The sequence below is a fragment of the Glarea lozoyensis genome (genome assembly GCF_000409485.1).
Source record: "Glarea lozoyensis ATCC 20868 chromosome Unknown GLAREA6, whole genome shotgun sequence".
Classification (NCBI taxonomy): domain Eukaryota; kingdom Fungi; phylum Ascomycota; class Leotiomycetes; order Helotiales; family Helotiaceae; genus Glarea; species Glarea lozoyensis.
In genome coordinates this window covers 1,714,565-1,739,359 of record NW_007361001.1, presented here as the reverse complement: position 1 = coordinate 1,739,359, position 24,795 = coordinate 1,714,565, and the positions used below count along the sequence as shown (strand labels likewise).

The 24,795-nt window shown below is 45.1% G+C and overlaps 6 protein-coding genes across 6 annotated transcripts; 2 read left to right on the top strand and 4 right to left on the bottom strand.

The window, feature by feature from the left end:
• Positions 1–1,827: 1,827 nt before the first annotated feature.
• Positions 1,828–3,677, bottom strand: GLAREA_02894 (FAD/NAD(P)-binding protein; the record flags this gene model as incomplete). Its single annotated transcript, XM_008087979.1, has 5 exons — positions 1,828–1,894; positions 1,945–3,312; positions 3,393–3,403; positions 3,455–3,486; positions 3,542–3,677. 5 exons carry the CDS (start codon positions 3,675–3,677, stop codon positions 1,828–1,830), a joined length of 1,614 nt encoding a protein of 537 aa, XP_008086170.1.
• A 752-nt stretch (positions 3,678–4,429) lies between these two features.
• GLAREA_02893 (Cytochrome P450) lies at positions 4,430–6,049 on the bottom strand (the record flags this gene model as incomplete). Its single annotated transcript, XM_008087978.1, has 6 exons — positions 4,430–5,188; positions 5,242–5,298; positions 5,348–5,392; positions 5,442–5,747; positions 5,794–5,927; positions 6,016–6,049. 6 exons carry the CDS (start codon positions 6,047–6,049, stop codon positions 4,430–4,432), a joined length of 1,335 nt encoding a protein of 444 aa, XP_008086169.1.
• Positions 6,050–6,920: 871 nt separating this feature from the next.
• Positions 6,921–8,322, bottom strand: GLAREA_02892 (alpha/beta-Hydrolase; the record flags this gene model as incomplete). The annotated part of the gene is made up of 2 exons (XM_008087977.1): positions 6,921–7,860; positions 7,922–8,322. The coding sequence occupies 2 exons, from the start codon at positions 8,320–8,322 to the stop codon at positions 6,921–6,923; spliced, it is 1,341 nt and encodes a 446-aa protein (XP_008086168.1).
• Positions 8,323–9,236: 914 nt separating this feature from the next.
• Positions 9,237–10,493, bottom strand: GLAREA_02891 (uncharacterized protein; the record flags this gene model as incomplete). The annotated part of the gene is made up of 5 exons (XM_008087976.1): positions 9,237–9,595; positions 9,645–9,703; positions 9,751–10,108; positions 10,171–10,251; positions 10,301–10,493. 5 exons carry the CDS (start codon positions 10,491–10,493, stop codon positions 9,237–9,239), a joined length of 1,050 nt encoding a protein of 349 aa, XP_008086167.1.
• Positions 10,494–11,165: 672 nt separating this feature from the next.
• On the top strand, positions 11,166–13,213 carry GLAREA_02890 (MFS general substrate transporter; the record flags this gene model as incomplete). The annotated part of the gene is made up of 7 exons (XM_008087975.1): positions 11,166–11,365; positions 11,414–11,547; positions 11,598–11,721; positions 11,767–11,973; positions 12,020–12,379; positions 12,486–12,853; positions 12,903–13,213. The coding sequence occupies 7 exons, from the start codon at positions 11,166–11,168 to the stop codon at positions 13,211–13,213; spliced, it is 1,704 nt and encodes a 567-aa protein (XP_008086166.1).
• Positions 13,214–14,729: 1,516 nt separating this feature from the next.
• On the top strand, positions 14,730–23,748 carry GLAREA_02889 (Thiolase-like protein; the record flags this gene model as incomplete). Its single annotated transcript, XM_008087974.1, has 14 exons — positions 14,730–15,026; positions 15,134–15,278; positions 15,330–15,598; positions 15,650–15,890; positions 15,952–16,074; positions 16,133–16,359; positions 16,440–17,457; positions 17,516–17,675; positions 17,730–18,687; positions 18,744–20,411; positions 20,457–20,518; positions 20,568–20,656; positions 20,717–22,494; positions 22,543–23,748. 14 exons carry the CDS (start codon positions 14,730–14,732, stop codon positions 23,746–23,748), a joined length of 8,241 nt encoding a protein of 2,746 aa, XP_008086165.1.
• Positions 23,749–24,795: the final 1,047 nt, after the last annotated feature.

The window sequence follows — 24,795 nt, the reverse complement described above, 5'->3', positions numbered from 1 at the left end:
CCCTAGCTCTGCCAATCTTGTTCAAAGCGCCACCATTTGAGACGGTTTTTTCGACATCTTGGCGATTATTGTGGATCTAAACTGTAGAGCTGTATTGGCTAGACACCCCAGATTATGGATCAAACGACCCTTGATATGCCCAGAGAAAGCGGAGAGAACACACATTTGACTCTACGAGTACCGAGTATACGCTCGTAGGATGAGCTTTGGCGGAGCGGTGTAAGGATGACCGACACGCCTCGTGGGAGAAAGGCTCATAGGTCGCATACCCAAAAACTCTGTCTGTTCAGCAGACAGGGAGAACAGTTTGAATAGAAGTAACTGACCAGATTCACTCCTCTCCAAGTACGGTTATTCGAGAAGAGAAGTTGTATTGGACAGTTTTCTGTCAAGCTTAAATCGCTGAGGCAACCCCCCCATCTTGGAGTGGTTCTTCGATCTGTCCAAATTCCGAAGGCTTTTTTAACCCATCGTGACCGGCATTAATGAGGCAGGTGGGGATTCGGAAAATCCATTGCCGGCTTAGAATCGCGGATCTTTGCTCAGTCCGGAAAAGTTTCTACTTCTCGGCCAGTCGGACAGCCAGCAACGTCACAACAGATGGTATCGTCAATGCTATTCCTGCCTTGAATGCATCACCATCACCCAAAATTACTGAACAGCAATGGACTTGATGCGTTGTTTGACACGTGCTCGAAGTTGCGTTGGAAATATAATCGGACTGGGAGAAATGCCGAAAGTCTGGTCGAGAACAATATTAATTCGATGCGGAATATGATGGTTGAAATCAATTGCCGAACCTGGTCTCTATCACATTGACCGCCCCAGTACTCTTTCGAGTTTCGATTTGGAGGTATAAAAGGGAATGAGGCTTGTGAGGGGATTCTTGAAGATCAGTAAGAATCATACAGATACGACATGAAGGATATTGACGAAATGAGCTGAAATATCTTACGAAGCAGTGAGGATTGCTCCTGGCTAACAGTGTGATGTTCTGTGTCCACTGTCTAATGTTATTAATAAGTAGTATTTTATTGAAAGTTTGACTAGACACCTCTTTATCGTTGGATAGCGATGAATTCTGCTCCAAAATCTATATGTTATTCCAAAATTATTGGAGCAAATACAAATTTTCATCTTTTGTAACAATATTCCAGATGTCTTTGATGGAAAGGAGCGTAGAAAAGTCGTTTTGACATTGTATCTGGAGGGTTTCAAATCTGCCTCACAACGCACTAGTAGTCTTACCAAGAACGTTGAACTGGGCACATGCCCTCAAGGTTATAACGGCTAAGGGAAAGCCAGTAACACTCAGAGCGATATAGTTGTTACTGAGAATGTCATTCATTAGTAATACGCAAAGCACTATTTGAAGGGATTGGATTCGGGAAAGTACCTCAGAATCGTAAAGGATAACGTAATTTGCTTGCCCCAATCTCACGACTTCGATCGCCATACTCCCGACAATATGTTTTGATTCAGTTTTCCACACGGCGCGCAAGGTGGCATTACAACGGGCAAAAAATGGAGGGGAACTAGAATGGGGAGAGTGAAGACCCTTGCTCTCGTACTTGTGGTGAATATTTGAAAACCATGCCTGGCAAACAGCTCAGTTCTTTGTTGATATGAACTTCTTAGACTTCTACTATAGAGTGGGGTCTGTCGACAGCACGTCAAAGCCGAATGGACGCTTGTCGATATACTCTCACATCTCTCGATTACGCCTCTCGATTTGATGAATTTATTCCTTGGAAATTGATATAAGCTATCTACAACCAAGCTCAATCGAAAAGTTTCGCCACGCATGGACCGTGTAAACCTCTTTCATCATGTATAAGTCCAGTCTTCGTAAATTGGAAACTTGCAACGGTACCAGAAGTCGATTTGAGAACGCCTGTGTCTTGAAATTAGCTCCGTCATAGCAAAGAATCGCAAGGAGCATACGGATAGATAACCGAGTTCCAACCACGTTCATTGCTGTACCAGCTTTTGCAGCCCGAAAACACTGTACCACACAACGCATTTTGAATGTCTGCTGTCCACTTGACAACTGCCTCTTTCTTCACCTCTACTGTCCTCGACTTTCCCTTTATTATCGGCTTCATTATCTTTAAAATAAGATCAACTGTGTTTTCGATACTTATAATTACCGATGAGTGCCCAACAAAAGTGTTGGGACCTATAACGAAGAACAAGTTTGGAAATTTATCCATTGCCGTTCCTAAATAAGCTTGTTCACCACCGCGATTTTTCCACTCCGTGTGAAGAGTCAGATCACCACGTCCGTGTACACTTATAGCGTGCAGGAATTTGGTTGCCTGGAAGCCATTGGCGAGTATGATGATATCGGCCTGGATTTGGTCATTGCGGTCTGGATGCACCTTCGTGGATCCTTCACCTGTAAGCGCACTATCTTGCCTCACATACACACTGTCAGGTCCCAATGATGTAAGTGAACTTGTTGTCAGTGAAAACTTGGGATTTCTCATGCTCTCCAGCCATGAGCTGTCGAATACTCGACGCTTACAACCATAGCTGTACTTCGGCGTCATTACTGCGTGGTATTTTTCGGGAGCTTTGGCTTTCATGTGTTTGGTTGCTGCTTTTTCAGCTAATCCACGTAGAAATGTACTTCGTCTCTGGAAAATGGTCGCCCATTCTATCTCTGTGTAGATGTAGATGAAAACTCGAAAGATCCAACCGAGCGGTTGCATGTAGCGAAACAAATTTGGCGCATACCGAGAATACATAGCTTTCCCCAACGGTTCTTCTAATCGGGGCTCCACCCATGGGGGAGTTCTCATAATTTGTGTTAAAGACGCAATTTCATCCCGTTGTAGTAATGTTGGCACAATTTGGGCCGCGCTACAACCGGATCCTATAACGACCACCTTTTTGTCGTGCATATTGACACTGTCAGTCAAATGCGATGAGTGAATGATCTCTCCTTCAAACGTTTCATTGCCTGGAACACTTGAAGGCCAGACATTCGGTTTGACCAGAATCCCGACACAACTGATAACAACGTTTGCCAGAATCTTTTCCGTTTTTAGAATTCCAGAGTTTGAACTACTTTCTTGCGAGCTCGTAGACTTGTGATCATGAGGTACAAGACGCGAGATCGTAACCTGCCACGTTGACGACTCCTCGAGGTATTGGAGGTCTGTCACTTCGGTGTTAAATTGTATTTTAGAGTCTACTCCATGGCTTCGAGCAACATCCTGAAGATATTCCAAGTATTCGGCGCCTGAAGGATAGATTGATTTGGATGTGAATTTGGGTGCGAACGAGAAAGAGTATAGGGCCATTGGTCTGTTCAATATCTTAGCAAAACGGTGCCAATCGATTCGCATAAGTTTTGAAGCTGTCTTGCATTCTGCAATTGAACTCACACATCACATGCCTAACTCAGGGTCAGCTGGCGTCGTCAAGTATCTCCAGGGCATTTGCTCACAATACCGGGATATTTGTTGCTTGTCCAAGCACCTTTCCAAATTTTTATTAGATATCGCCCGGAACACAAATATGCAATGTAGCTTACCTCCTATTTCGGACTGCTTTTCGAAGATCGTGTAATCGCCGAATCCGTATTTTCTTTGCAATTTGCAGCCCATCGCAATTCCTGATGCTCCTGCTCCAATAATGAGAACAGGAATAATTGGAGATTTGCAATTCATTTTGAAGGCTGATTTTTAAGAATTGAAAGAACTTGTTGACAAGATGGTTAGTTTGTATTTGTTGATGATGACGAAAGATAAAAATAACACTTGTCTGGAGCTTGAATTGGGCTTCAGAGAAGTCAAAGAACAAATTATTCCGTAAACATGGGAACCGTACCTGACCCTGAAGAATAACGGCGAGGCTGTGAGGATCGCCATCGCCGCGCTTCTATAGATTCAAATTGGCCATGTAACTATGTTGCTTTTGCTGCCCCTCATGCACAGGTGCTGTAAGGGCCCTTGCCAAGGTTCACACAATTAACGGTTAAATCACAAACCTGGTACACTACTGTGATTGTTTGGCGCCTTGTGTCTGCATGGACTGTGGCGTCTTTTACCAACGGTTTTATCATCATTATATATTTTAGTGTAAAACAACAGAAGATAAGAGTTTTATGTTCACGACAGATATTTTAGGTAATCTGGTTTTTCGCTTTGCGGATTTTGTATATCAATTCCTCGATCCAGAAGGCTAAACATACCTTTTGAGGCTGGAGTGCTTGAATGCCGGTCTTTGATAGTGTCTTTAGAAGACGCCTCTTCAGACTTGCAATACACCGGGGTAGTGTCGCAAGTTTGGGAAGTCTTGAGATATGTACGCCGTACTAGTTTTATAAACTATACTTAATACACTGAAAAGTATCTATCTGGTTGATTATTCTGATCGTGGTGGTGAAAAGCACACTTCAACATAATAGTATGCTCACAACTTAAGAATCATTCTCAAGAACTTTCACTATGATTCCTGGAGAATCCCATCTCGGAACACCCATGACGATATCCTTGTCAACATTCACGTCCCTCTCTCTATCTACCCCCGACACGTCAAAGTTGAATCTTCGAAAAATCATGGCAGTGATCAGGTATAATTCTGCCCATGCCAGGTTAATGCCCAAACACGATCTTGGGCCTTTTCCAAATGGTAAAAGATATCGCTGCAAAGAGATGTCATTCAACCATCTCTCCGGACGATAAACTTGAGGATCCGGGAATATATCTTCATTTTCATGAATAAGCATTGTCGTCATGTTTACATTTGTTCCGGGGGGTATCGTGTATTTGCCGTATTCGAGGGTCTTTTCTGGAAAGATTCGAGACAAACGATGCGAAACAGCATGACCTAATCTGAGGCCTTCACGTATTACAGCATTAAGATATGGAAGGGTCTCAATATCTTGGAGACTCGTAGGAGAGTCAGGTAGTGCCATCACTGTCTTCAGCTCCTGCAACAACTTCTGTTGGACGTGAGGGTTTGCCGCTATGAAGTAGGATATATTCTTCATAGCAAGAGCCGAGGTACCCGAGCCCGCCGTCACAAGACTGAAAGCCTCATCCCGAAGACGAGACTGGGACTTTTCTGAATTAGGTAATTTGCTTTGGAGAAGGTCGTGAAATACTGTCCGATGACCAGATTCAAGATGGGATAGATCCTTTTCTTGACGAATATCTTCGACCTGTTTTGCGAGGTTCTACACTTCACGTTAATAGACGTTTGCAATTATACGATAAATGATGCTCTCACCTCACGCATATCGAGTATATCTGCCATAGCGGGGTTGATGACTCTAACGATACTATCCTACAAATAGTCAGCAAATGGGAGAGGATATCCTATGGAATGATCTTACTGGCAAAGCATACAATGACTTCATGAGCCATGGTATATTTGAATTCTAGAGAACTGTAAGTATGCGCTCGATGATATACGCGAGTTAAACGTACCACCAAGCTCACAATTAGGAAAGAATCTATATCATCGAAGACCTTGCGTCCAAAATCAGGTTGCAATACAATTTTAGAATCTGCGGAGAAACAATACTCGTTCATGATGTCAAGTGTCAAGGCTGCATAGGCATATTTCAAGTTTACTGGCTCTCCTGTTTTCGATGCTTCGCCTAAACGATCGCAAAGTTTCGTGATGATAGTCTGAATGTAGGGAGTCAATTGACCAACTGACCGCTTGGAGAAGAAAACATTCACGGCCGCTCGTCGTAATCGATGTGTTTCGTGGTCCATTGTCCCAATTGTCTTTCATGATCAGTGTTGAACTGTTGTATGCATTGAATCTACTTACCGCAGGATATGGCCCAAAGGCATTCGCCACCCTGTACAGCTTATCCGCCCTTCCATTAGTGACATTGAAAATCTCATCGAAGTAATCTGGGTCGTTGAAGTGGAGTTCGTCTGGGTTAATTCGTACAACTGGGCCTGAAAGAAGTCAATAAAACCTTCTTTTATACAACGAATGATGAACTTGCCGTACTTCTTGTGAAGGTCTTTTATCTTGAAAGTGTACCTGCCGACGAGCGCAAGATCGTAGTACCACTCATATGCGAAGGTAGCGCATGCCAGTCGTGGACCGGGAAAGCTTGCTAAAGGATGAAGGTATAATCTGTAGATGACGGTAGAAATGACCCAAACGCCAAAGAGAACAGCAAACGCTTCGACAAGGTGAAACAATTCCATAACTAGATCACACTGAGGTCGGATTGTTACTGGATGCGTCTCAAATGCTTAGTGCGATATGGACCAGCTGTTCGTTGGAGCAACCTAAAATGATTTTCAATCTACGTTGGTGAACCCACCCACAGATTCACGATAATTAAGATTTAGTACCTAGGTAAAGAAGGGTCTTTCAGCCTTAGGACTACCCTGCTAATTGATGAAAGTAAGCACGCCTTCTGGAGCTCCGGATTGGACACCAGTATACCCTGTCATAAGACACAAGACTAGCATTCCAAGGTTGGTGGCGCAATAAAATGATACGAGCAAGACATCTAGTGGTTCCCGTGGTAGAAAGACGTTTTCAGCACATAATTATGCCGGTTAAATCATCAATCCTTCCGGAAGCTTGTCGCTCATCACGAAATGGGCTTACGCCGCTTACACACAGTACGCGCAAACTCATGTACTGTTGGATGGCTCCATATGCTTGTGCAGCAATTCCTGGTAGCATGTCATGAGTGTAGCCGGATAAGAAATAACTTATCGTTGACATCCCAAGAAGGCAATTTGCGAGTGACGGTCAGTCGATCACTTGCAGGACGTATAGTATGCCTCAAAAATACTGAAGAAGAAATTGGTAATGTTGTCTTGAGGAACTACTAGGGGTGTGTAGCCCAGCCTGCAGAATACCACGATGTTACCTGAGATGCCTTGAGGTGCGACTCAAGAGCCTAATCCAACACAATTCTCGCTTTTCTATAGTTTGGGCGCTGCATGTGGTTGCCCTACAAAAACCGGAAAGGCGCGCAAAGCCTTATATACTAAATCACGGGCTTCTTTTGCCGTGAGGTGCGTCAGCTCCTCTATCTTGACATGCTTTGTTGTCAGGCCCAAGACCTCCACGAATCCACCACGTGAGGGAGGAGATGCTCCTTTGACAAGCATCATGCAGGCTTCAATCCAATCGTCCCAACATTTCTGGTGCTGGGGAGATTCGGAAAGCACCCACATGAAGGTATGGGGCATTGATTCGTACTCGTAGAAGATCACTTCTACCCCTTGGCTTGATGCTGTCTTAGCAACGATTTTGATTCCATCTATAACTTGCTCTTGTCCACTGGCGAACCACAGCGGGGGTGCACCTGTCCAGTCCTCTGCCATGATAGGACAACAGATTGGATGGCATAGCATTTCAGTTTCGCAGTAGACGTTTCCACGAGGAGGCTTTGAAGGCCATATTTCACAGCACGGAAAGCCTGGAAGCGAAGAGGGAGGTGGTCCGAGAGGAAAAACATCAGTTTTTGCATTCAATTGATAGGAAGGAAGACTGTTGGTGAGATCTGCGACCCCACTAAGTATAGTCAAGCCCGCTGGTAGCTCCAGTTGGATATTCCGACCATAGCACTTGATGGAAGTGATACCACTGCGTTTGATTTCCAACAACAATTGAAGTAGACCCAAGGCTAGACAACCACCTGAGCTATCGCCTGCTATGACAATGGAGGAAGCTGGAATTTGTGGATGAGGGGAACCCGGAGGTGGTGACAGTAAGGCCATGTAGGCAAGGAAAACATCCAAAAGTGCCGCGGGGAAGGGATGCTGAGGTGCCAAACGCTGATCAACTGTGACACAAGGTAATCCAGTCTTGCTCGATAGCTGGGAAACTATCTTTCTATAGTTGGCCTGCCTATTCATGCTAGTGGAGAGAGATATTAGGTGAGAACTGTTGAATAATGGCCGAAGATATGTAGACTCACTAGAATGCACCCCCATATACGAAAAACACTGTGCCCGAGCCGCTGAGACCTTGCATCATGTGGTGATACTTGTCGGTCTCCGAGTAGTTTGTGCTTGTGCTATTTTTCTCAAAACTTTTATCAGGTCCGATCCATTCCAGAACTATTTCAGTATGTTGGGGTCGAAAATATGGGCAACCATGGTGATTGTATTTGTCGATGACTCCGAAGAACATTCGTTGAATTGATGTTTCCTGTGGGGGTACGAAGCTGAACTTAGCTACCCAGGCTGGAATCGCTTCAGAAGTCCTGAACGAAGTCTTTTGTTGCTGAGAAATTGTTGTATTCTCTGCAATTGCACAAACCGAAGAACGAATCATATCTACTATGTTACCGATGGCTGCTTTTGATTGCCAATCCATGTTGACAATGATGACAAATACTTGATTTCGCTGAGAAGTAAGAGCAACGCCTCTTCCACGCTCGAGTTGAAGCAGAGAATCAACGAAACTTCAAACCTTTCAGTATGTTGATGTTGTTGAGGTAGATCGATGTCGATTTAGGAAAGACCAACAGTCGGCAACAGGAAAGCCGCGTTACATTACCTCGTTGCCGAGCGGGTGTGTACTTCAAGCGCGCGAGCAGCTTAAGCGGACAAATCAAGTTGTCTCATATAAAGAATTCACCCCGCGAGGTACATGATCGAAAAGCAACAGCTCTTAATAGCCCAGTCTTCTTTATCAGCCGCCAACTCGCCGGAGGGCAAACGAGCCCCAACCACCTAACTATTCATACCAACGCAGAGCATGTAGTAGTGGGGGCAAACACTATCAAAATTTTCGCTTTTTCAAAGTAGCATTTGAGAGAGTAGTCTCATTTATTGAGAACCAGTCACACAATTTACTACATTTCGTCAACTTCACAGAGGAAGTTTTGGATTTCGCCTTTTTCTATTATTTGTCTACCGGGAAACGGCCAATCAGGACATGGGTGATCATTTCCCACAAAATCACACAAGAGAGCCGGTGTAAATGACCGGGTGCAATCGACCGATCATCCCGATGGGTGGATAACCTGAAGGTTGGTGATTGGGGGTGTTCTTTCGAAATTCGGCATACCCGAAGTGTCTCCAGCAATTGGTGCACAATTTCCGCTCCGTTTGCCGCTAACATGATCGATTTTGCACCAAATTGAGAGTGCAGTAGTACAGACACATAAGAGTTGAAACTAGTTCATTCAAAGCTAGTTACATGTTCTACTAGATCTCACAAGTCTCGGTTCAACTCTTGTGACTTCATAACAAATAAGAGGTGACCGGTTGGACGTTACAAAGCCTTTAAACAACATCAACTTCCCTTTTCACACGAATCCCTTGAATAGCTAGTTCATCGCTCGAAGTGCTATCCTGATCATGTTTCATTCCCGAGATTTCCGTAAGATGAATGTGATCATTGTTGGAACCGTCCATCTTTTTGTAATATGAGTTTGTTCCTGGTATGCCATTTCCAGACTCTGTAACTGTGGTGGATGTCCCTTGTCTAGTGCTAGTGCCGAGCATTGAAGCGTAAATGTTCCGGAGTGAACTGCCAAACGATTTGATAGGAGGCCAAAGCGGTCCGTATGTTGGAAGGCAGGCGCAAATGATCGCGACACCAAGCTGAACAGCAGTCCATAGTGCACCTCCTGTAAAAGAAACTGACATAGAAGTAAGCACGGATCTACAGTTCGGAGGCTTGGTACTTACTGAAAACATTATTGGGTTTGTAGACAAGAATGATTCGAAGAACACCAGTGACACAAACACTACTCTTGTAAGTTTCTCCTCAAAACAGCTAGGTGGAGGTACTTACAAGCCCCCCAACAGAAATATTCCACTGATCATCACCTTCTTTCTCATTGGCAATTTCAGTTTCGAAATCATGCGAATCGGAAGGCCCAGAATGGCGACGTCGAGCAAAAGGTTGAGAATCTCCATTGTAAGAAAGAAGGTGTTGAAATTGTAGCAGTGACCTTCTGCAGCTATATCCCAGAACTTATGCATGGGTATGCAATAAAGGAAACCGGCAATGAAGCCAGCAATGAACCAAGCAAAACATATTATCCCAACAATTCCTGAAATCTTTGGGAAGTGTCCGACTGTAAATAATCGACGGTAGAATGCGATGATCGAAAGTTTTACGAAGGTTATTGGGATTCCATACGCTGGTGCTAGGAAGTACAAAGACTATAATGTGTTAAACGCCTTTCATTAGCAATCGTAAATTCCTCACTTGCCTTGAGGTATTTTGTTAGATGATCGACTTGGGTATCCAGACTTTTCCACTCTTCGACACCGGCATAAATGATCACGCCTGTGAGGGGATTAGTACTATTTTCATGGGAAAGTATGAGCTCACGGACCATATAATACATCCACCACATATAAATAAAAGAAAGGTAATGATGCTAGAATTAACCAGTCATCCAATCCAAGTCCATTATTGAGCTTTCCTCTGGTGTAAAATCTGATGACAACAGCTAAAGTTGCTAGAAACGATAGCACGATGCTAACAACAAATGAAGAAAAGCCGATAGAGTTGAGTTCCAGTGTCATGGTCTTCGTGGAGTACGAGGGAAGAGAGGTTTGGGTCGGGGCAGACTCCTGATCTGGCGGCGAAGTCGGATGAAAGACTGATCGAAAGTCGAAGTCAGAAATGTGGGCACAGATGAGACAAAAACGTGGCAATACAAGGTTTACTTGTATTCAGGAGGGTGTAATGCTGATTGGTGATTCTGAGTGTCATGATTCCAGCTTTGATGTAGATAGGGTTACGCCCGGCGGTCGCATGTCAGCCAGGGTTCGAAAGCTGTATGGTGGCAGTGTTGGTCAAACCTTCCATTTCGGTACGAGTACATCGTTTTTGGGCTGCAGGAAAGAAGGATTTTGATCTCCTGCAACTCAAATGGAAGTCTAATCCATACAGGGCTGGACAAACCTGTATTACCCAAGCGAGGTCATCTCATTGGGAAACTTTTACGAGCTATAAATTAATCACCCACCATGTTTATAAACCTTGCACAAGGGTTTATAATATACAATCTAATTCATCAACGAAAACTGAACAGATTTAGCCCCCATCCAAGTAAGGCTCCATTTGCAAAATAACACTTTTTCCGCCAACAGACTATTTCGATACTTTGCCAAGGTTGTAACAGCGCTCGATATCGAGGAAACGCTATTTCCAGAGCGATCACGACCTCATCTTCAGTATATTCATGTTTCCAGATGGAAGATAATCATGTCAAACGGGTAGAAGAGACTATCACTGCAACAAATCACAGGGATGATGAAAACACGGAGAAAATTGAGAAGAGCATGAGCTCAAGCGAAATGATGAAATTATCTCAACCGCCTATCATTTCCATCGCAGAGGAGAATCAGATCCGACATCTTACAGGTTGGAGGCTATACTTACTCACCACTGGGTTCGTAGGGGCTTTCGTCTCATGATCATTTACTGACGGTTTCAAAAGTCTTTGTCTCAGTGTTTTTCTGTCTTCACTTGACATAACCATCGTCAGCACTTCGCTAGCTGCGATTGCAAATGACTTTCATGTATCTGATCAGGCTTCGTGGATTGTTTCCAGTTATCTTCTTACATATTCCAGTAGGTCCCAACCAAGTCCTACCCAGAATAACTTACTCATTTGCTTTCAGGCTTTATAATTGTATGGGCTAAGCTCAGTGATATCTTTGGGAGAAAGACATTTTTGACTATCGCACTTGTGCTCTTCCTTTTATTTTCAGGCGTATGCGGAGGCGCCAAAACATTGATTCAGCTGTGAGTCTCTATGAACCTAATTCATATTCATTCTAACACGTACAGGATAATATTTCGAGCATTTCAGGGAGTCGGCGGCGCGGGAATTTTTGCCATGACACCAGCTATTATAGCAGAGATGGTGCCTTCCAACAAATTTGCTAAATACAATGCGCTTGCCTCATCTGCTATTGGTATATCATTTTTGATGGGTCCATTAGTTGGGGGGGTAATTAGCGACAGATTGAGCTGGAGATGGATATTCTTTATCAAGTGAGTGCTCAGACTTGAAGTTGCAAGTGTTCTAATAAAATACCAGTCTTCCAGTTGGAACAGTCGCGGCAGTCCTTGCCCTAGTGTCTATGCCAACAAATTTTCCAAATCACCAGCAGCCTCTGCAACGAGAGCACTCATTGTTTCGTGATGCTTCCATACGGATCGACTTTCCCGGGTTTCTATTATTTTTGATATCTAGTCTCTTGCTCGTCTGTGCGTTGCAAGAAGCCGGAACTGAATATGCGTGGTCTTCTGCGTTAGTGATCAGCTTTCTTACCATCTCAGCGGTTTGCTGGATGCTATTGTTCGCTTGGCAAAGATTCATTGCAAAGCGACAGAGCGCAAGGGAGCCTGTCTTACCATGGAAATTTCTTAAACATAGAGTACTAATGGGCGCTTTTTTGTAAGTCATCTAAATAATATTTTCATCAAGTGTTACACCATATTTGACGAACTATTTGATGAGGTGTCAATTAAACTTAGCTTACCGACTGACACATTATTTTCAGAACTGCTTTATTTGCTGGTGTTCCGTTCACAGCAATAATAATTGAATACCCTCAAAGATTTCAAGTCGTCAACTGTGCGTCTTCGTTGAATGCGGGCGTGAGACTGCTGCCATTTTCTCTTCCTTGTGCTCTTGGATCCGCACTCACTGGCGGTCTAACTTCAAGCTTGAGGATACCTCCAATTTTTGTTGTGTTAGCAGGGACGATTTTACAAACAGTTGGGTTAGCTTTAGAGTTTTCAGTAAATACTTCTCTTCGTGTGCCAGCACCTCAGTATGGATATGAGGCACTTGTTGGCTTTGGTGTTGGCCTGACTCTTACAACTCTACTGTCAATTGCCGGATTTGCGGTGGAGGGTCCTGATCGAGGTAAGCCATTAATTCGGAATCCCGTATACATACTGATGGTTTTTTTAAGCCGTTGCTCTTAGTGGCGTTACTCAATTGCGTGTACTCGGTGGGACAGTGGGCGTATCGATGGTCACCAATTTACTGAATAGTCATGTCAAAGCAAGTTTGGCATCTATCTTGCCGCCCTACGCAGTTCGGCTTATTCTTGAAACTACTCAAGCCATTGAATTTCTGGATCCTCCTACTCAGGACAAAGTAAGACTCGTCTTCGCTGATGGGTACAAAATTGGAACTGGTGCAGTTCTGGGCTTTACCACATTGCAATTCTTGTCGATTCTCCTTATGTGGGAAAAGACGCCCAGAAAGATTCCAAGATAGATAGTAAAAAATATAACAGAAACACATTCTCAAGATCTTCTAGATCAGAAGTCGTGTAGCACTAATAACATTAAGATGTTCGACCACCACCAGTGCGTTGCCAGACTAAGGGAACACCCTGCAAGTACAACGATGCTACAAAAGCGATTTCCCTAACAGTCGTTCCCTAACAAGCTAATTTGTACTATCTAAAAAGAACATCATAGTAAATTGGCTCTGAAAATTGGAGTAAAGGTAGCTCCTGGGTAGAGAGTAGAACGTATGGTCATTGTATCGCAAGAAGGTGTCCTATCAGTCTTGCAACATACTGGTGATTCGAGCACTTTAATTTGGATGATGACCTAACTGGAGTGATTTGATTGGTTACTCAATGGTAACAAAACAGTTATTGAAATCTCAACCGAAATTTCTGTATCTCACTTGTGGCATGGTTTACACAAATAAAAATATTCGAGCGATGGAACACTATGTATGAGAACAGGAGGATGATACGGTAGCGAATGAAATTTGGAGGTTCTTGGAAAAAGTAAGAAAATGGCGATCGAACCACAGGCTTTCGTATATTTCGTCTGTGATTTTGAATAAATGAGGCGCGCTCAGAACTTTTAAGGCGGGCTAATCATCTCCCGGTATATGTTTTACAATATGAGGCTCCCCCGCTCATCTTGACCCGGTCTAGGCCTATTGAAGCATATCAGTATTCTTTGGGGCCCAAATAGATTGCAGCAAACAAGGTGACATTGCATACCCGGTTAAAATCTGCGCCTCACATTCGATCAAGCATAATCTGGCTCTGGGGTTACATTGCATCGGAACGATGGACACATCGAGATCCACGGAGCGGACCAAATCGCACATCTCGTACACCTTGCATACAACCGTTGTTGGCGTCTAAACTTCTCTGCCATTGGAGTTGGATGTATGCATGTAACGCTTGTGATGTTGTAAATTACCATTTTACTCCAGTAGAATGTCTCTGCTCGGAAACGCCATTTTCCCACGATCTGAGACTTTGGATTCCATTTACAGATTGACCCTCTTTACAACAGCCGGTTGGTTGGGGTAAACGAGAGTGGACCTTCTTCTTATGTAGTGTTGTTACCACCGATTGTTCATGGCGAGTTGGATTTGATACGATTGCGTTCGCACAATGAGGCACAGGCGCAGAGTTACCTAACTTAGTGTTATTCATCGGTCTATTCGAGTGCGCTACTATTCTCCCTGCAGTACAATCACATGCGAGGATAAGGAAACCTGTTGGAAGATCCATGGCGGTTCTCTAAGGTTGACTTTGGAATATGAGAATTGTGTATGTGTTACAATTAAAATCCATAATCACTAAAGATTGGCTGGTTGCTCTTATTTTTGTAGTTTTAAGTAGTAGTCCATGTATTCTGGAGGAGTGTGCAATTCTCATGACTAGTGCTCAGCCTTTCTTTAAATTTGTTGCTACATATTCCCTTAAACATATATTATTGATAATAAGTGCCGTGTCGCAACAATCATCACGCGAAGCATGCCGGACACAAACAATTCGTACTCTTCCAATGGGTGTGCCAAAGGCAATGGATTTGAGGATGTTGAAGTCCATAATCAATTTGATCCAGCTGGATTGCAACGATGCGTCCAAGAATCAGATGGCCAAGAGGCGATCGCGATCGTTGGACTGTCTATCAACTTTCCTCAGAATCTAAAATCCCTCGACTCATTATGGGACACTTTGCTGAAAAGGAAATCCGCTATGACAGAAATTCCCCAGAGCAGATTAAATGTAGATAATTTTTATGATCCTGACACGACAAAACTAAATGGGGTACGTTCATATCTTCTATGGCGTTTGTTTTTGAGATGTTTCAGAAATGAATCTTTTGGACACCAAGAAGCGAAATCCAGTGCAAAGAGGCTTACGGGATGGTGTAGTTTCCACTTCGAGGTGGCCATTTCCTGGAAGGCGATATTTCCGCATTTGACGCTCCATTTTTCTCAATATCGCCAGCTGAGGCATCAGAGATGGACCCGCTTCAGCGAGGTCTGCTTGAATGTTCATACAGAGCACTTGAAAATGGTAAGTGGTCTTGCAACATTAGGAGTTCTACTTCCACTTACAACTCAACAGCTGGAATCCCCTTGGAAAACGCCGCCGGTACCAATACAGCGGTCTACGTCGGAAGTTTTTCCGACGACTATAAGGCTCTTTTTCACAAGGATCCTGAGTCGGCCGGACAATACTCTGGCAGTGGTGTTGCTCCCAATATGAATGCTAATAGAATCAGCTGGGCATTAAATCTCACCGGTACAAGTTTCAACCTAGATACCGCATGTTCCAGCAGCTTAGTCGCGCTCCATCTCGCCTGCCGTGGATTGATCGCACACGACAGCAAAATGGTATGTTAGAGTGCTACTAATCCAGAAGTATCTCCTGACATGGACATACAGGCTCTAGTTGGCGGTGGTAGCTTGATTTTTAATCCGGACATGATTATCGCGTTGAGCAATCAAAACTTTCTTTCACCGAGTAGTAGGTGCTTCTCGTTCGACCATCGCGCCAATGGATACTCGCGCGGCGAGGGATTTGGGATGCTAGTGCTCAAGCGTTTAAGTGATGCTCTCAAAGACAATGATAATATCAGAGCGGTGATTCGAGGGACTGGGTCAAATCAGGATGGCAGAACGCCAGGTAAGTCGCGCAGCTATAGGCTCGACGTGCATCAAATAACCATTCTTTTGGGAATCTGTAGGTATAACTCAGCCAAGTCAACGGGCGCAAGAGCAATTGATAAGAGATACCTATCGAGGAGCAGGTCTCACTCCGGACTTGACGAGATACGTCGAAGCCCACGGCACGGGGACGCCTGTAGGCGGTTGGTTGTCACAGTAACCTTACCGAGTTGAACATTTACTAAGTCATGTGCATACCAGATCCCATCGAAGCTGGCGCTCTTGGCGCTGTTTTCAAAGAATATCGAAGCGAACATGAGCCACTGTTCATTGGGTCCATTAAAGCTAATGTCGGTCACTTAGAAGGTGCCAGTGGTATCGCTGGTGTCATCAAGAGTATCCTGATCCTCGAAAAAGGCATTATTCCTCCTAATGCTGGGTTCGAACGCGTCAATCCAAATATCGACGAAAAGGGGTTGAATCTAAAGGTGGGTCGGAATCGACCAGAGAGAAAGGACTTGAAATATCTTAAGTAATACGGATTCAGCTAACCATTGCTAACTAACAGTTTCCGATACACCCTACTCCCTGGCCATCTGTAGGATTGCGGCGAATCTCAGTCAATTCTTTCGGATTTGGTGGAACAAACGCACACGTGATCTTGGACGATGCGTACCATTATCTTCTAAGTCACAGTCTCACTGGTAACCATAGCACTTGTAGAGATGCTCTCACCGAAAGAGAAGCTTCAAAAGATGAGAACTTATCACGGGATGAGGTTGATTCGACCGTCCAGTCCAGCAATGTCGAACCTACAGCGGAGTCTTTCACCGCAGCCGTTACCTGTGAGAGCGACGCAGCTCGCGTGACGAAGGACGACATATTGACGTTCAGCTCGAATGAAAGGGATGAGCTAGTTAACAATAATGGTCATGACTGGACAAAAAATACTGAACAAATGTCTGATTCGGACAGCTCCAGCGCCACAGCCGTCAGCCAGGAGTTGGCCGTTAAAGATCCTTCCTTATGCTCAGAAGACTTCATAGAAATAAAGAAGTCAGTATCTCGGTCAGATTGCCAGTCACTGGCCAGCGATGACTGCGCTATTTCAGAGCAGATCCGTAAGGAAAATGATCCCCTCGAAAGCACAACATATACTGCAATCCAGGGAGGCGAAAGTTCTCATCCTCTCATTCTCATCTTTTCTGCTTCCGACGAGCCTGGCATAACCCGATTGGCAACGCTATACACTGAACATTTGGAATCTCTGATGTCCGAATCCAGCGGCCATACTCGTAACTATCTTGCGCGCCTAGCCTACACTCTAAACCATCGACGAAGCTCACTGATATGGCGATCTTTTACAAGATTGACTACAATCGCCGATATCTCCCGTCCAGGTAAGCTGAGCGTTTCTAAACCTATGCGGGTGCAGAGTGGCCAAAAGTTGGTGTTCGTCTTTACGGGGCAGGGCGCACAATGGTATGCAATGGGACGAGAATTGATGCAGTATTCTGTGTTCCGAGAGAGTCTGGCTCTGATGGACGGTCATTTGCAAGAGTTTGGCGTATGGTGGTCTTTATTGGGTAAGTCAGACGCAAATGTCCTACAATCACTATGAAGCATCTGCTAATATCATATAAGAGGAGCTCAAACGAGACGACAAGAGCACAAATGTCAACAAACCGGCATTTAGCCAGCCTCTATGTACAGCCATCCAGATTGCAGTACTCGATCTTCTCCATAGCTTTGGCATCAAGCCTGATCTTATAGTCGGCCATTCATCCGGAGAAATCGCAGCAGCGTAAGTAGCATACCTGGTCTTCGAATTTTTGTATTCAGCTGCTTACCTCTAAAGATACTGCTTGGGAGCGCTCGATCGGGAATCGGCAATTAAAGTTTCCTTCCACAGAGGTGCCCTCACTGAGCGCTTGGCTCACGAGCACCCAGTAGCACTCACTATGCTTGCTGTCGCTTTGTCTGAACGTGATATCGAGCATTACTTTCTTCAAGTGAAAGATCGACATGGAGAAATTCATATATTCGTTGGGTGTATCAACAGTCCACAGAGCTTAACAATCACTGGCGAAGAAATTCAGATTCTTTTCCTGAAAACCCTTTTGGACCAGGACAATATTTTTTCACGAAAGCTTGCTGTCAACGTTGCGTATCATTCTCCTTTCTTGAATGGCATGGTTGACGAGTATAAGAAAGCTTTGGGGACTCTCACAAGCCAGGACAAATCCAATCCCGTGGTAATGGTATCTTCAGTTACGACCGAAATCGTAACATCAGACGAGCTCAAGCAGCCTGCTTATTGGGCAGACAACCTCGTATCGCCCGTACGCTTTTCTGAAGCACTTCTACAGGTTCTCAATTTGCAGTCAGTAGGCAGCATCGTCGAGATAGGACCGCATTCCGCACTGCAAGCCCCAATACGAGAAATCATCAAGAGCAGTAAAAAATCAACGACAGTGGAATATTCATCTACTCTTACCCGTTTTGTTTCTGCAGCTGACTCCATGCTCGACACAGTGGGCTTGCTGTACTGTCGAGGCTACCCAGTCGACCTCGGTAAGGTCAACGGACAATCGTCCTCAGACGCTTTACCGCCCATTTTGAACGACCTTCCAGAATACCCATTTGATCACTCAAGGTCTTTCTGGCGCGAATCGAGAATCAGCAAGAATTATCGTTTACGAAGTCAGCCTCGTAACCCATTCCTTGGTGTTCCCGTCCCTGATTGGAATCCATTGCATGCCATCTGGCGTCGAAAAATTAGACTTGCCGAAAGTCAATGGCTAGAACATCATAAGGTAAGATCTCCCCTAGTGCCTTTGACAGAAACTTGGACTAATGATCGTAAATGAAGATTCTTCAGATTGTTCTTTTTCCAGCAGCCGCTATGCTTGTCATGGCTATCGAAGCCGCAACGCAAATGTCTCAAGCAAGAGGGAAAATCGATATCCGTGGCTACACGATCAAAGATGTCGTCTTTTTGAAGTCACTAAGCTTGACGACGGATTCTGATGGTGTTGAGGTAGAGTTCCACCTCCGGCCGACCCGACACGCCTCGGACAAGGATGCTATTTGGGAAGAGTTTCATCTCTACGTCTGTGAGCAAGACAATTGGGCCGAGATCTGTCGAGGATCCATCAGTGTTGAACACGAAGTAGAAGTCACAGAGGTGGACGAAGGGAGAGAGTCAAAACAGAGTTTGTCTGCCTTCCAACATCTTTTGCGCCATCGCACCGTCTCTTGTGACATTAGTGTAGACATGGAAAAGGCTTATAAGGCGTTCGATTCTGCTGGCTTAGGGTTTGGCCCCGCCTTTCAATCTGTCGCAAATGCATCTTTCAGTCTGGAAGGTGAGGCAATTGCGGACATCAAGCTGCATAGTTGGAAATCAGAACATGGCGAATCTTATCAGCGGCCTTACGTCGTACACCCGACAGCTTTGGATGGTCTACTTCAGCTCCCATATCTCGCCATGTCCGAAGGGGGCGGAAAGAGCATATCCAGCTTTGTTCCAGCCAGCATCAAAAAGCTTTGGGTCGCGCATGGGGGTTTGAGCAATCCCGAAAACTCATCAATTAAGGCGACAAGCGTGTGTCTGTCGCGTGGTTTTCGAGAGGTTCAATCGACCGCTGTAGCACTTGACTCATCGGAGCAGCGGGCCCTCATGTTTATGGAAGGATATGAGATGATCGCATTGGGTGCAGGAGGTCCCGCGGAGAGCGTACCGCCACCAACCCGGTGTTTCAATATGGAATACAGACCAGACGTTGACTTCCTGGACCAACCAGCGTTCGAAAAATATACACGAGCTTCTAGCTCTCTCGTAGCACCGAATAAGGACCTTCACAGAGAGTGGGAGCTCGCCATGAATCTTTGCATTTTATTAGGTCTTAAAGAGATAGGATCAGTCGATCAGAAGGATTTCGCGAAGCATCAGCAGAAGTACATCAGATGGATGGAACACAGAAGACGACACATCCAACCAGACAAATTTCGTGAGCTAAGCTTGATGCTAGATGATGAAAGTGCTATAGGGAATCTTTTCGATACGGTACGACAGCGCAGTTTGACTGGCAAATTTATTGTGGAGGTTGGAAAGAATATCACGAACATTCTCTACGGCAAAGTCAATGCCTTGAACCTATTTTTCGGATCCACTCTTGTCAAGGATTATTATACGGAAACCAACGAGATGACAAAGAACGTGAAATCCTTCTTGAAATATCTGGATGCGTTAGTGCACAAACGACCAGATCTCAGAATACTGGAAATCGGAGCCGGAACTGGGGGAATGACACGAGCTATCTTGAAGACTTTGAACCAGTATGGCGAGCACGAATCACGGGTTCCTAGATTCAAGCACTACACATATACAGATGTGTCATCGTCTTTTTTTAATGCCGCTCAAGAGATCTTTGTCGGGATGGAGGACAGAGTTACCTTCAAGAATCTGGATATTGAGAAGGATCCCACGGCACAAGGGTTTGAGGAAGGGAGCTACGACCTGATTATTGCGGATAACGTAAGTACCTGGAAGCAAACAGTTCGACGTTACTAACTGGCCTAGGTTATCCATGCAACCAGGAGCCTCGATGAATCGATGGCAAATGTGCGAAAGCTCCTCACAGTGTAAGTTCCCTTGGAATTTAAGTGCAAAGAAGCTAATTTGTAAACTTAGAGGAGGAAAGTTGATGCTGGTTGAGGCAATGAACCCAGAGGCGTTGAAGAGCGGGTTTGCTTTTGGTCTATTGCCAGGCTGGTGGCGAGGTAGGCTTTTGTTGCAAATAATTGGAAATAGTTGGAAGCTTGCTGACATTTTGTTTGTAGCGATCGATAATTACCGTGACTTGAGCGCGTTAGTTACGCCGGACGTCTGGAATAAAATATTCCTAAAAGTCGGGTTTTCTGGCTTAGATGTGAACGTACCAGACTATGTCGACGAGGAATTCCATGAGTTCAGTGCCCTCATCACAACAGCCTTGGGCTCGTCACCCAAAGTTACCACTCAAACAGCTGCTGTCAGTGGTCGAATTATTATCGACGCAACTTCTTCCGTTCAACTAAATATCGCCCAAGACTTGCAAAAGAGGCTTGAGGATTCCGGCTTCTCATCTACCGAGATCTCATCACTAAAAGATGCCTCATCGACTGGTAAAACTGCAAGCTCTTTCTGTTTCGTTCTCAATGAACTTGACCGTCCAGTTCTTTGCGACATCAACTCTGGAATTTTCTTGTCGATTCGCGAACTCCTCACAAGCGTCGAAAATGTCATTTGGGTCACTGGTGGGGGCGGCGAGTTTATAGGATCACCGGACTTTTATACTATCAACGGGCTTGCCAGAACTGTTCGTCAGGAGAGGCCTAAGATGAAACTTGTCACACTTGCGCTGGAGACTAAACAAAACAACCCTTCGACCTATGTCGAATCGATTATGCAGGTCTATGGAAACACAGCTAACGCATCTCCTGATGATTGTGAGGCCGAGTACGTAACGCTTGATGGGATATTGGGTATTGGAAGATTCGTTGAAGCGGAGTATCTTAACAAGGAGATCCCGTCTCGAATGTTAACTCGACAACGTCAGCCGAAAACATTCAGCGGTGATGTACCTGTTAAGCTGAGCATTGGCTCTCCTGGATTGCTAGATACTCTAGAGTTCATCGAAGACAAAGAGGCAATTACAGCACTGAGTGCTGACGAAGTCGAGATTAAGATTCATGCTAGCGGTGTGAACTTTCGAGATTGTTTGATTGCTCTTGGACGACTCCAAGGCGACTTTTTTGGTTTTGAATGTGCAGGAACAGTTCATCGCGTTGGATCAGATTGCACAGAGTTCAAAGCCGGGGACAGGGTCTGTGCAAATGTTCTGGGTACTTACCAAACATTTGGTCGATGTAAATTGGTCCAAGTCATGCGTCTGCCAGATCATTTGAGTTTCACTGAGGGTGCTGCTTTGCCAACCGTCTTCACAACAGCTTATTATGCGCTCTGTCATGTGGCTAGGATTAGGGAGGGTGAGTCCGTCCTGATTCATTCTGCCGCTGGTGGCACAGGACAAGCAGCCATTCAACTTGCTCAACTGTACAAAGCGGAGGTATTTGTTACCGTTGGATCAGAAGAAAAGAGCCAGCTCCTTCAAGACCTTTATCACATTCCTAAGGATCACATATTCTACAGCCGAAATCAGTCCTTCGCTGAAGGGATTAAGAGAATGACTGAAAAGAATGGAGGCGTTGATATTGTTCTCAACTCCCTCGGCGGAGATTCTCTTATCAGCACGTGGCAGTGCATGGCTCCCTTTGGGCGATTTCTTGAAATCGGCAAAAGAGATATCCTTGAGAACAGGTCCTTGCCGATGTTTCCATTTGCCAAGAACGTCTCGTTCCATGCTATCGATCTCAAAGATGTCCAAAAGTATAAGCCCGCCTTATGCCAAGAACTGAAGGAGGCTATAGTCTCGTTGTTGTTCGAAGGAAAAATCCAACCGTCCAGACCACTTCATATTTACGGTATTTCTGAGGTCGAAGATGCATTCCGATATCTCCAAGGAGGGAAGAATACAGGTAAGACAGTTGTAGAGATGCGGCCTGACGACATGGTTCCAGTAAGTACCTCCAGGTCTCGACTCCATAACATCTAGCTAATTCTACAGACTCTCCTGGATATCAAACCTGCTTGGACTTTTGAAGAGCATCTCACTTATCTGATAGCAGGAGGGCTGGGAGGTATTGGCCGCAGTATTGCTAGATGGTTGGTAAAGCGAGGCGCAAAACATCTTATTCTCCTCTCGAGACTTGGTCCTCGCACTGATGCCGCACACTCTCTACTTCAGGAGCTCAAGGAGCAAGGAGTGTCCGTCGAGGTGCCTGCGGTAGACATTGCCAATCACGAGTTACTTAAAACTACGATCGAAGATTTGCAGAAGACAATGCCGCCCATCAAAGGCTGCGTCCAGTCTTCCATGGTCCTAGCCGACTGTCCCTTCGAAACAATGTCCCATCAGAACTGGTCAGCAGCAGTAGCACCAAAAGTGCAAGGCTCCCACAATCTCCATGAAATCCTACCACGTGGTATGGATTTCTTCATCATGTTGTCATCCATAGCCGGCGCCGTTGGGTCAACCACACAATCCAATTACGCCGCAGGATGTTCCTATCAAGATGCGCTCGCCCGCCACCGCGTAGACATCGGCGAGAAAGCCACAACATTCAACCTCGGCGTGATGGTCGACGACGGTGTATTGACCGAAAACTCCAGACTTTTAGGCATCCTAAAACGAACAGGCTACCTCATCAGCATAACCCAACCCGAACTCTACGCTCTCCTAGAACACCACTGCGACCCCTCCCTCCCCCTATCAACCCCCCTCAAAACCCAAATCGTCGTAGGCATCGACGTACCCGCCTCCCTCAAAGCCCACGCAGTCCACCCCCCAACCTTCATGCGCCGTCCCGCCTTCCGCCATTTCTACAACATGACGGCGATCCGGGGTATCAAAGATGGCTCTTCCCAACCCGACACCGACGACTCCGCGGGCCCTTCAATCATCAAGACCCTACAATCCATCACCTCCCTCGACGAGGCCGCAGACCTCATCTCCGCCGCCCTTATGGCGAAACTAAGTAAAGCCCTCGCGCTGCCCCTTGAGAACCTGGATTCCAGCAAGCCGATGCATGCGTATGGCGTGGACTCGCTCGTCGCGGTGGAGTTGCGGAATTGGTTCTCGCAGGCTGTGGATGCTGATGTGCCGATTTTTGAGATTTTGGGGGATACGAGTTTCAAGGAACTAGGAGCGATGGTTGCGGGGAAGAGTCGGGTTGTGCAGGGGGTTTTGGGGAAGATTGAGGGGGTGGAGTAGGGTGTTTTGTGATGATTATGTGAGGGGGAGGAGCTTTCCTAGATTGTGACTCGGTCAATTTTTAGTTAGTCGTAAGTCTTAGTTTTTTCAACTTTTTTAACATCGTGTCTGAAAATGTCTTATTTGCTGGAAATCATCGACGAAACACCATGTTGTGTCAATTTAATAGACTAGATGTGCGACATTCCGCTAGCTTGATTGACGCAATATGTGCGGTTGTTTCAAGTCGACTGATGGAATACCAGATGGCCATTCAATCAAGTTGACGAATTATATGACAACTGTCAACGTAATTGACGGAATATGTGATATTGTGTCAACATGATCAAGCAAAACTCGGGACTGCCGCGTATAATGTCAACCGCATCGACATGTGTGTACGTTGTTTCTAAAAAGTCGTTCGGACCTCTTTTTCTTAAATCAGCTGAACAGAATGTAGCCTCTGCCCAACTAAATGACAACCCTTCTGTCAAGCAGAATATTGTGGTGAGATTTGAGTGTCAAAGATGTGTAATACCTAATACATAGCTTGAGAATATCTTTATTCTGGAACTCAGATGGAAAGTCACTGCCAGTGCGGCATGCCCACTTCACGTTCGCATCCGAAAAGGCAAAGCACATGTATGAGAAATATCTTGATACTAAAAGCTAATATCTACGTCCTTACAAAAAATCCTAATCCTAATCTAACACACAAAAAATCGAGAAAAGAAACCCTTGTTCCTAGATCGAATCCTCCTCGTTTCTGCTGCTTCACCCAGCACTGTATGTACATGGAAAGACTTACGCCAATGCATATATCCGCTCCCCAAATCTCAACAGCTTTTCAATATACCCTCCAACAAAAGAAGTTATAAGTTAATGTGGACCCAGAACACCATTACCGAGGACCTCCCTTTCCACCAACCTCATCAGGCGGGATGACAGTTGAAAGAGTGTGGTTCATTATGCTCCTACACTGTCTGTCCCTTTTGCATCTCGAAAATACCCAATCAATGAACTTAAGACGCGTAGTCTCTGAGCAGCGGATGCTGAATTAACATATTA